A 12,448-nucleotide genomic window follows, 5' to 3' on the forward strand; every position below is an offset into this window, starting at 1 on the left:
TCCTAAGGTTATGTCTACATTGTTTTGGCAGATAATAAGCCAGTACAAAATGATTGTAAATATACCTTGGCTGCAAAACATTTGTTTTGTACTAAAAAGCAGAGATTTGGAAATGGAAACTTCTTGATTGGTGTCAGTAGGTCTGTTTTCACACTGCCTTGTTTTTAATCTGGCCAACTCCTTTATAATAGACAATGAAAGAAGACATATAATTAAGAGAGAAATTATATGGTGCATTTTGGAACTGCTTATCATTTCTTAGGACAGGTTGAGCATCTCTAATTTGAAAATTAAAAATCCAAAATGGTGTAGAATCCAATATTTTGAGTTCTGCCATGACCTCACAAGCAGAAAATTTCACACCTGACACCATCACTTTTGGATAGTTCAGTGTACACAAACTTTGTTCCATATACAGTTATTTCAAATAGTGTATAACATTACCTTCAGACTATTTATATACAGTGTATATGAAACATAAATGAATTTTGTGTTCAGACTTGGGTCCTATCCCTAGGATGTGTCATTATGTATGTGCAAGTATTTCAAAATTCTAAAAAGTCCAAAATCTGAGACACTTCTGATGCCAAGGTTTTCGCACAGGGGATACACAGCCTCCACCAGTTAAATGGTTTCTGCTTCTGTACTTCGGTGGTATTACCTTTTTTTTTTTTTTTTTTGAGACAGAGTCTCGCTCTGTTGCCCAGGCTGGAGTGCGGTGGCGCGATCTCGGCTCACTGCAAGCTCCACCTCCCAGGTTCACGCCACTCTCCTGCCTCAGCCTCCCTTACTTTTTATCTAGTACACCTAATTTGTTATTTTTCCACTGATCATTTTATTACGTCTTTTAAAGCAGAACAAATTAAAAAATGAATATCTTAACATCAGTAGAAAAGAATACATTTTAAAATACATCTGATTCAGAAAGATAAAAGCTTGTTGCAGCCAAGGTTTATTTTATCTTTAAAGCGAGTCTGCAGTAACAAACTGAGCCTAAGGTATGGTTTTACCTGAACTAAAAGTGTGACAGTCCCCCTGAACCCAGGAACATAAAATATAATACCTTTACTACACATTTTATCTCACCCCTTCAGTATTTCTATTGAATTGTTTTCTTTGTAATCATTTTGAAGAAGATAACTTTTTATACATGGTCTAACATGCACATCCTTAGGAATCCTAGGTATTAACATACTGATTTTTCTTTTTCTTTTGGGAGTGAGTTCCATTTCTTCCAGCACATCACTGTCAGACCCTTCTGACTACACAAAACAGTGAGAAACCTCAGTGCGGTTTTTATTGACAGAGGTAATATTAAAATATTGGTGATTAATTTCACTGGTATTCTTGGGAGGTATAACTAAGGACAGTATGATTGCTGGGCTGGACCAAGCAGTAGCATGGTCATAATTAGCATTGTTTTTGTTGCTGCTGCTGTTGCCGTTTTTTGAGATGGAGTCTTGCTCTGTCGCCCAGGCTGGAGTGCAGTGGCACGATCTCGGCTCGCTGCAACCTCTGCCTCCTGGGTTCAAGCGATTCTCCTGCCTCAGCCTCCTGAGTAGTTAGGATTACAGGCGCCCGCCACCATGCCCAGCTAATTTTGTGTTTCCAGTACAGACAGGGTTTCACCGTGTTGGTCAGGCTGGTCTCGAACTCCTGACCTCAGGTGATCCACCTGCCTCAGCCTCCCAAAGTGCTGGGATTACAGGCGTGAGCCACCATGCCCACCCAGCATTGTATTTTATAGGCTTAAAGTAACTCTTTCCTTGTGTGAATCAGAATGCATTTTAGACTCATAGACTACCTCAGAACTAATGAACCATCCTATTAAACACAATTATCTGTTGAATGCCTTCTTTTTGAAAGGTACTAGGGTATTCTTGGAGGAGAATACAAAGGTGAACAGAATACATTTTATGCCCACTGAGTTACAGTTATAAAAAAATAAAGTAGTACCTGAGGGAATAGACGATAGGTATCAAATATTTATGCCCATCATTTGATTTAAAACATTAACATTTTAACTTCTTTGAATGCAGTCACCGGAATTCCATCTCTGGAAAGTGTCCAGATGATTTTTCATTCTTACTTTTTAAAAAGGTTATTGTCCAATTTAAAATAATATTAGAAGAATAAATTGTCATTTACTGAGGCATGTACTGTTTCAAAGCCTGATTAATAACTCACCCTCTATTAAGGGCAGCTTGAGTAAATTAATAACAGCCATTAATTCTGTTTCCCACAATGTAGCCTTATTCACTTGAGTTCACATTGATTTATGTTCTTTTATGTCTTCTGTGTGCTTGTCTGTGTGCACATCCATGCATACATTTGTAAGTCCCACTACAGTGTTGATGAGTGCATCCAAAAGTAGATGTAAGTGGATCTACTTGTACCCCAAAGTAGGACTGAGCTTTCCTACATGTTTCTTAGAGTTGCTTCTTGAAAGACAACTGATTTGAGGTCTTCCTGAATCTCATTTTGTTGAATATTTTTCCTCCAATGATAGAATCATTCAACCCTAAAATGAACACTTAGAGCAAAGCAGTCTACCAAAGACATGTCATGCTATTAATGATACTAATATGAGTATTACTGGTAAGCTAGTATTTATTCCATATGGCATAAGGCTCCAGAGGGATGGTTATTACAATACATTATTTTAGCTCTGTACTAGGCACTATTTTAAGTACTGTTGCATGTGCAACTCATTGAACCTCACAGTTTTCCCAAGGCAGTAATTTTAGCATGCACATTTTATAGATTGAAAAACTGAGGCACAGAAAAATTTAGGGAAAATAGCTAATCAGTAGCAGAGCCTGTCTATAGTCCTAGACAGTCTGGCTCTGGCTCCAGCATCCCTGCTTTTTGTGTGGGTTTAGGGGTGGGGGTGTGTGTGTGTGTGTGTGTGTGTGTGTGTGTGTGTGTGTGTGTGTTTTCTTTTTTCTTGAGACAGGGTCTTACAGTGTTGCCCACACTGGTCTGAAACTCCTGTCCTCAAGCGATCCTCTTGCCTCAGCCTCCCAAAGCATTGGGATTATAGGTGTGAGCTAACCTCGCCTGGCCCATCCCTGCCTTTTGAAACTGCCTTCTAGTACATCACTGTCAGACCTTTCTGACTACACAAAACAGTGACCGCCGATGGCTGCCGACTGCCTTTCCTCAGCTCCTGTGTCCCCTGCTTCCACCTGGGTTCCTCCAGTAGGCGGCACTGGCTGGAGACTGGGGAATGGGAGGATGGGAGAGGCCAAGGATTTGCTTACATCCAAGAGTGATGCGTCTTATAAATGTTACTACATTCATAGCTGTTCCCAGGTTTTGTTTATATCTTGTGGAAATGCCTAATATGCAGTGGAACAAATATCAAAAATAAAAATTAAGGAATTTATTTGTAATGATTTTCATAGTAATAGACAAACTGTGGAATTTACTTGTAATGATTTTCATATTAGTAGACAAGAAACTAAAGTGCTTAGAAGAAGATGCTTAAAAGGAAAGTGCTTTAGAAGGAAAATGCTTTAAAAAGTCAAACGTATACTTTTGACATAAGGAAAAGTGAGTTTAAAAAAATTAAGAGACTGAACATACAAATAAGCACTAAAATGGAAAAAGGACCAAGGTCAATGAGAATGTCTGTCTGTCTCTCCACACACATATACACATACAATCTCAGTAAAAGAACGAGGAAGATTTTTTCAAATTGTGATTATGCATAAACTCTAATGAATTCATTTGTAAAAGAATATAAATCTTGCATGACAACCAAGGAGAAATACAAAAGTATGGTATCGACTAGTAAGAAAAAAATTACTCTAAAATCCAGTATGAGGTAGGGCTTGGGCAAAAACAAACAAATCTTAAGACTATTTTTAACTGTTTAGAGCTACATAAAGAAATTGGCTTTGTCTGGATTAGAGAAGGTAAAGCCAACAAGAAACAAGAGAAGGCAAACTATGTAATTATTGCTTTTGTCACCAAAAAAGCAATAATTTGGTGGAGGGGGGGGGGCAAGGAAAATTATGATCAAACCAAAAAGTATAGGTTAAAAAAAAGATAATTGTATATTAAATCAAAGTTAGAAAAAGCTAAAATATGATTCCTCAAGGGTCTAGAACCAGAAATACCATTTGACCCAGCAATCCCATTACTGGGCATATACCCAAAGGATTATAAATCATTCTGCTATAAAGACACATGCACATATATGTTTATTGCAGCACTGTTCACAATAGCAAAGACTTGGAACCAGCCCAATTGTCCATCAAAGATAGACTGGATGAAGAAAATGTGGCACATATACACCATGGAATACTATGCAGCCATAAAAAAGAATGAGTTCATGTCCTTTGCAGGGACATGGATGAAGCTGGAAACCATTCTCAGCAAACTAACACAGGAACAGAAAACCAAACACTGCATGTTCTCACTCATTAGTGGGAATTGAACAATGAGAACACATGGACACAGGGAGGGGAATATCACACACTGGGATCTGTCGCAGGATAGGGAGCTAGGGGAGGGAGAGCATTAGGACAAATACCTAATGTAGATGATAGGTTTATGTTGCAGCAGACCACCATGGCATGTGTATACCTATGTAACAACTGTGCACATTCTGCATATGTATCCCATAACTTAAAGTATAAAATACATATGTATTTCCTTTCCTTGGCTCCTATGCCCCCTGCTTCCACGCAGGTTCTACTAATGGGAGACACTGGCAGGAGACTGGGAGATGGGAGGAAGGGAGAGGCCAGGGTCAAGAGGGAACTGGTAAAGAGGCATCAGGGTAAGGCAAAGGCAGCTTGTCTTCCTTGGATATATATCCAATTTAAAAAAGGAGAAAAGCTAGAATACAATACACATGGTCTTAGTATATTAATTCAGGTTTCCAACAACAGAAAAAACAGATTGTAGGATACCACAAGACCTTGCAAATTGGGTTTCAACCTCACTTTTGATCATCTTTGACAGGTTGTGTGAAATAGGAGAGCTCAATAGGAACAAAAAGGGGAAAAGTTCACTTTAATTTTTAAAAAGAATAAGCCTGATTTCTCAAATACAGACGATTAATTCCTAGAAACCTTTGAAAATTATTTTAATTGGAAAATCATTCTAATCATGTTTGAATCCACAGAAAAGAAGAAGAAAACAGGGAATTTTCAAAGTCTCTCTGAAAAGGGTCATTGTCAAATGTACCATCCCAGAGTCTCTTTGCCCTGCCCACTGCCTTCTGCCCCATGTGACTGCTGACTGCCTTTCCTTGGCTCCTATGTCCCCTGCTTCCACATAGGTTCTACTAATGGGAGACACTGGCAGGAGACTGGGAGATGGGAGAAAGGGAGAGGCCAGGTTAGGGTCAAGAGGGAACTGGTAAAGAGGCATCAGGGTAAGGCAAAGGCAGCTTCTCTTCCATGTTCCAGTGCTCTCCAGATAAGTGCCCCATGCTTCCATCTTCCACTAGGGACCTGTCCCATGGGCTTCAGTGTCACTTTTTCCGCATCTGTTTCTTCTGTGGCTTTCTGCTGTCACTAACCCCTGTGTTGCGTCACCGCCTCCTGTTTGGGTGTCTCAGTTCTTCATGGCCTGTGTAACTAACCTATTCCCTGCCTTAAGTTCCCGCTGCTAGTTATGCTTTAGGTGCTTCCGTTTCCCTAATTAGACCCCGACTGGTACAAAAGCCGACCTCATTTTCTATTTGGTATAGTTACGGTTGGTCATAAAATTGAGTAAGAGAATGCTGTTGGCATGCTGTATCCAGATTTTAGCAAGACTTTTGACAGATGTTACAATGTTTTGTGAACAAAATGGGAGGAATTTCGAATGGATTAGAAAAAAACATTCTTAGGTTGCTGAAGTTTATTAATGTTCAAATCATCTTCATGAAAGGGCTCTAGAAGTTTGGCAGAAGGCCCTGTCCTTGGCCATGTTTTGCTCAACATTATTACCAAAGATTTGTACAAAGACATGAAAAGCAGCTTTATTTAATGTGTGTATAATACAAAGATGGAAGATAATTCACATTTTGAAGAGATAAACTTAATAAGAAAAAATGGAAAGTCTTGGCATCTAAGTGCAAAACATAAATTATAAAAATACAGAATAGAAGAGATCAAGTTTACCAGCATATTATGTGGGTATAGAAATCCAGGATTTTACATGACCGTAAACCCAATACAAGCCAGAAATGTGACCTATTAAAAAAAATTAATCTCTGGGTCCCATTAAAAGAGCATTCCTATCAACTGACAAGTAGTTACCCCTTCTCATCTAGTATAGGCTAGGAACATAATCTTAGAAAGATATTGTTAAATTGAAATAGCCAGCCAGATGCAGTGGCACATGCCTGTACTTCCAGCATTTTAGGAGACTGAGGCAGGAGGATCGCTTGAGGCCAGGAGTTGGAGAGCATCCTAGGCAACATAGCAAGATGCCTATTCTCTACGGGTGGGGGGTGGCGGGGGCAGGGAGCCGGGCATAGTGGCATGAACCTGTAGTCCTAGCTACTCGGGAGGCTGAAATGTGAGGATCACTTGAACCCTGGAGGTCGAGGCTGCCATGAGCTATGATCATGCCACTGCACTCCAGGCTACATAACAGAGCACGACTCTATCATTCATAGATAGATAGATAGATAGATAGATAGATAGATAGATAGATAGATATCTGATAGATAGAAAAAATTTTGAAGTATCCATTTTCCCCAAGCTTTGTAAAGCTTTGTATCGTTTACAAGTTGTGTTTGCATATACATTTCTTCACTTTTGCCTCACAACAGCCCAATGTAGGATGTACTGTTACCCCATTTCTTAGCCTCTGTTTCCTCATAGGGGTTCAAGTCTAAGTTACATAGCCTACTGTTGTGGCTTTAAGCAAACTAGGATGCTTGGTCATGAGCCCAGCCCCTTTCAATAAAACCCATCTCATTTCAGGATACCTACTGCATCTAGGTAAGAGGGACCCAACTTTTGAAGTGTGGAAGCCTTTACATGTGATGAGCTGTTAAGGGAGATGGGAAGAGACTTACGGGAACATAAAGTCTTTCTTCAAGTATAGTATCTGTCGTATGAGCAAGAGTGAATTCATGTGGCTTCAGGGAACAGAACTGAGGCTGATTGATTTTTGCTCAATATTTTAAAAATTCAAGCAGAACTGTTATCTGATAGAGTGATACGCTCACTGTCTTTGTGCAAAAGTTGCTTAACTGACTCTCAGGAATACTGTAGTAAAATGAATTCCTGCATTGGGTAGGTTAAAGTAGAAAACCTCTAGAGTGACGCCCAACTCTAAGAGTCTGATTGGGTTTTCGGTTAATGAGTAGATTTGCGATTTGTAGTTTTAATTCAGAGTTATTTGATTTACATGTATAGTTTCACTTCCAGCAATATAATTGCTTTTCCTATAATTTAGGATTAACATACTCTGTGAAAAAATTTTTAAGAGCCTGAAATGAGGAAGTAAAGCATGACTAGTGTTCAGCGTAATTACCTACACAAGAAATATTGTGCTATTTCCCAGAATACGTCCCCAGAGTGAATGTCTGTGTTTGTTCCATTTCATTCCTAGCTGTAGAGTCCTTTCAGGGGTGATGAGAGAATCATTTTGAAATATATTGAAGCCTAGAATAGAGTTTGCAAAATATTATTAAGTTTGCTAAGATGAACCTGTGCAAATGCAAACTGTCAGCATACCACTAAAAACTAGCGCCTGTAAGGTAAAGGTTCCTGAAGTGACCTATTAAAAGCCACCAGAGTGACAGTGGTTGAAAAATCACAAAATTTACCTTGAGAATGCCTTTCTAGCCTTTTTTCCAGAACTAGTATAATTTCTCTCCCCCCACATGGGATAGTTATTCACGAAGGGCTATAGTAGTTGAGAAAGGAAAATAAAAATTATTTCAAAATTGATATAAAAATAGTACATTCTCCCATAAGAGTAAAACATGCAGGGAATATTAAAGGTTTCAGTGATTCAGAATTAAGATAACATTTTGCTTTGAGCTTATTTCTGGTTATGTTTAATAAAGAGAAGTTCATAGTCTTCATAGCCACTTGCTGAGGTCTAAAGGTTAGCTTACCTGAATTCCTGAAAAAGACAGCTCTGTTGTGAATCCTTAATATTTCATGTCTTCCCTGTGAATGATCCGAAGGGCTGTGTGCTCTTGTCATGTTCACTTTTTTTAATTGCAGTGTCTGCCTCTCCCCACCCTTTCTTTAATTTCTTCCCAGACTTACTAATCATAACATAATTCTCACAGGAAGATTGGTGATGCATTGAAAATACTAAGAGAAAAATGAGGTAAAAAAGCATCTGGTATTTAATTCAATGTATTATCCACCTAAAAATGAATTTTACAGATGGTAATGATCTCTGACAACTTGCCATTTAATAAAATGATGGTTTTTAAAAACAGATCAGTTTCCTACTCATGTGCTTGATTTTGCATTGACTCAGCAACCCCCAATACTCTTTCCCTTCTAAGTTGCTAATACAAAGTAGATAAAATAAATTATGACTAAGACTTCCTTGCTGCCCTTGACCAAATTGGTGTCATCAATCTCTTTATAAGTTCCTCAAAGGCAGACAGACCTGACCTTATTGATTTTTGTATCATTAGTGTCCTCCATGGGGGCTGGCATTTTGGGAGGCTTGCAGTTAAGTGTGTATAAATGAAAACCCAGGCACTGAAAACAGGTTTTACAATAAGCTTAAATTTCCCCTTTTAAAAAATAGCTCTATATTAAAGTTTCAAGGTATCTGGGAGCCAGAGAGGAAAATGGCAACTTTCCCCTTGAATGTTCTGTACGTGAAATTTGGGGAGTTTTGATGAGAAATATAAAAACTTAACCAAATTGGGGCCAGATGGGTTTTGGTGTTCAGAATCTTTCAGATTTTAGGAAAATTATACAGTAGATACATATTACACTAAGTAACTTCCCCAGTGCATATTTGAATGCACCACTATTCCAGTAACAAAAACTATGAATGGTCACAGTAAGTGAAATAAACTGTTTAAGACTGTAAAGTTTCAGGTTGGTTCAGGTCAGAATTTGCAGCCATCTGAGTTCACATCAGATCAAATTTGCCAGCAAATGAGTTAAGAAAACAAAAACAAGTTTGTTCCCAGAGCATTTATGACTTTAGAGTTGTCTATCAGCATTTGTGGACCTATAATGTTTTGTTCATTAATCAAAACCTTCTGTAATTGTTTAGCAAATTGTTATATCATTTCTAATTTCAAGTGGACAGGTAGAAATTATTTCTGTTTTCCTCATTTCCCTTGGAAAAAAAGAAAAGGCAAATATCTGAACAGAGTTTGGGGATGATTAAATACAGGTTGAGCATTCCTAATCTGAAAACCCAAACTCCAAAATACTGCCAAATCCAAAACTTTTTGTGTACCAACAAGACGCTCAAAGGAAATGCTCATTGGAGCATTTCGAATTTCTGATTTTTGGTTTAAGAATTCTCAACCAGTAAGTATATAACGCAAACGTTCCAAAAAAAAAAAAAAAAAAATCCAAAATTTGAAACACTTTCGTTTTCAAGCATTTCGGATAAGGGATATTCAGCCTGTGCTACAGTTAAGTACATCGTTTCACTTAGACCACACAGAATCCTCTGAGATAGGCCCTAGGATTGTTTTCCTTTTACAGAAGCCACAGAGGAGTGAGGGGGTAAGTGATTCATTCTGGGTCACAAAGTTAATAAGTAGCAAAACTAAGAATCAGACTTGGGTCTTTCAACTCTGAATCCCTTCCTCCTTCTTCCAGGTCTTGTTTTCATAGGAAAAGCTTCTGTTGAAGCTAGAAAATGACAATTCAGAGATACATTTGACGAGAGTTAAATGACTGTATAACAGTGCCCACAGCCTTCTATCAATTTGATTCATTTCAGTTAGTTTGGCGGAAGTGGGCTGATTGTTGTAAAGTTTAAAGTGTGTTTTGATTATTTTTAAAACGGATATAATTGAAAACTTTAATTTTGAAGGTGGAATAATAAGGATACTTTTGGGTGCTCTCCCATTTTGTTTTAATTGTTTAGATGTGCCTGGCATCAGAAGGGATGAAAATGGAAGAATCAAAGCTAATAAAAGCAAAAGAATCCGATGGTGGAAGAATTAAAGAATTAGAGAAGGGAAAGGAAGAAAAAGAAATTAAAATGGAGAAAACAGATGAAACTAGGTTACAGAAGGAAGCAGAATTTGAAAAATCGGCTAAGGAAAATGTAAGAGATTCTAAGGAATTGAGAAATTTTGAGGCATTGCAAATAGATGACATAATGGCTATAAAAATGGAAGATCCCAAAGAAATTAGAAAGGAAGAGTTAGAAGAAGATCACAAATGTAGTCATTTTCCTGATTTTTCTTATTCTGCCAGTAGCAAGATAATAATTAGTGATGTTCCCAGTAGAAAGGATCATATGTGCCATCCTCATGGAATTATGATCATTGAGGATCCCGCAGCATTAAACAAGCCGGAAAAGCTAAAAAAGAAAAAGAAGAAAAGCAAAATGGATCGACATGGAAATGATAAATCCACACCCAAGAAGACTTGCAAAAAGAGGCAGTCTTCGGAGTCTGACATTGAGAGCGTCATATATACCATTGAAGCCGTCGCAAAAGGAGACTGGGGCATAGAGAAACTTGGAGATACCCCTCGCAAGAAGGTCCGCACATCCTCAAGTGGCAAGGGAAGCATTTTGGATGCCAAGCCACCAAAGAAAAAAGTGAAATCAAGAGAGAAGAAAATGTCAAAGGAGAAATCCTCAGACACCACCAAAGAGTCAAGACCTCCAGATTTCATTAGTATTTCTGCTAGCAAGAACATTTCTGGTGAGACGCCAGAGGGTATAAAAGCAGAACCATTGACCCCTATGGAAGATGCACTACCACCCAGCCTATCAGGACAGGCCAAGCCTGAGGACAGTGACTGTCACAGAAAAATAGAAACTTGTGGTTCCAGGAAATCCGAGAGGTCTTGCAAAGGTGCTCTTTATAAAACCCTGGTGTCTGAGGGCATGCTCACCTCTCTGCGAGCTAATGTTGACAGAGGTAAGTAACTTCTACAAACCTGAAAAGAATTCAAAAGCCAAACAGAATTTCACCTTTAGACCTATTGAAAACAACTGCCATGAAGAACAATATGGTATCAAAATAATACCTTACATTTGTATATTTCTTTATGGTTTATAGATCATAATTATTTGTTACTTTACTTACATGTTTTCTAGCACCATTAAGGGAAGTGTATTCATTTTGTAGGTAGTTCTCAGGATGTAATTAAAGTAATTTTAATCTCTTCTTTCCCCCCACTGGTATGGGCTGGCTGTTTGTTTTGAAAGATTATTATTAAATATTCAGAGCTTTAGGTTTGGTTTTGAAAACTGGTGGAATTTCCTGAATCAAGCACGTATGTTTGTCAGAATCTTCACCTGTAGGCTCCAGAAGCAACTGCCTTTCTCTCTTCATTAGGTAATCAAAGCTGTAACTGAAGTGGGCCAGGCACAGTGGCTTACACCTGTAGTCCCAGCACTTTGGGAGGCCAAGGCGGGTGCATCATTTGAACCGAAGAGCTCTTTAAAACATTATAATATCCAGAAAATAGTTCACCTGTTTACCTTTATTCCATTGAGTGTTTTATATAAATTCTCTATTTTAAAATATAGCATCTGCCTGGAGGACCTTTTGCCAAGCTATATTCCAACAAGACATGTGTGAGTCCTAGGTCTAACAAGCCCCAAATGAAGATACTTGGGCCTATTTCATCCCCAGGGACGTCAGTTCAGTGAGTTTTAGGGAAATTAGACTGAATATTGCCCACCAGCAAAGGACTCCCATACCTTGGCTGGTTTTTGAATGGAAAAGCTAGCAGCAGTTAGTCTGTCTCTTTGAGTCATGTGATACCTGTTGAATTACATGACAATTAATCCCAGAAGCTCTAAGTCACTTTTCTGCATGTTCCATTATTAAAGATGGTCCAGCATGAATCACTCTGAGAACTCTGAAATAGCTACAGTTAGCTTCATGCAAATGATATGCAAGCAGTCAAGAGGTTGCTCGTGAAGCAACTAACATCATCTCCCCTCGCCCACCTGTATAGCAAACACATCCTTTCTCTTGAATTTTCTTAGGAAAACGAAGCTCAGGAAAAGGAAACTCCTCTGATCATGAAGGGTGTTGGAATGAAGAAAGCTGGACATTTAGTCAGAGTGGGACCAGTGGGAGCAAGAAGTTCAAGAAGACAAAGCCAAAAGAAGACTGTCTCCTTGGGTAAGTGCCTGTGAGCACAGTCACCTGTACTCCACAAGCCTCGAGTGTGGGTGGGATTTTCAAGGTAAACAGATCACTAACTACGCATGCTTGTTCTTTGACTACTCGCTCAGGACTTCCTACAATCTTAGTAGGCACCCTAGTGAACACAAATCAAGTGCATCACATCATTCCTGC

At 38.7% G+C, this 12,448-nt stretch overlaps 1 protein-coding gene across 22 annotated transcripts in view; it reads left to right on the forward strand.

Moving 5' to 3' along the window:
• Nucleotides 1-12,448, forward strand: part of BBX (BBX high mobility group box domain containing) — a 286,521-nt gene that overhangs the window by 240,034 nt on the left and 34,039 nt on the right. For 20 of the 22 annotated variants that reach the window (NM_001280179.1, XM_054680299.2, XM_063805266.1 and 17 more), the window contains 2 exon segments: nucleotides 10,045-11,053; nucleotides 12,133-12,271. In NM_001280179.1, coding sequence (NP_001267108.1) covers nucleotides 10,045-11,053; nucleotides 12,133-12,271 — 1,148 coding nt within the window. 22 annotated transcript variants of the gene reach the window in all.

Source organism: Pan troglodytes, chromosome 2, assembly GCF_028858775.2.
Source record: "Pan troglodytes isolate AG18354 chromosome 2, NHGRI_mPanTro3-v2.0_pri, whole genome shotgun sequence".
In the NCBI taxonomy this organism is placed as follows: Eukaryota; Metazoa; Chordata; class Mammalia; order Primates; family Hominidae; genus Pan; species Pan troglodytes.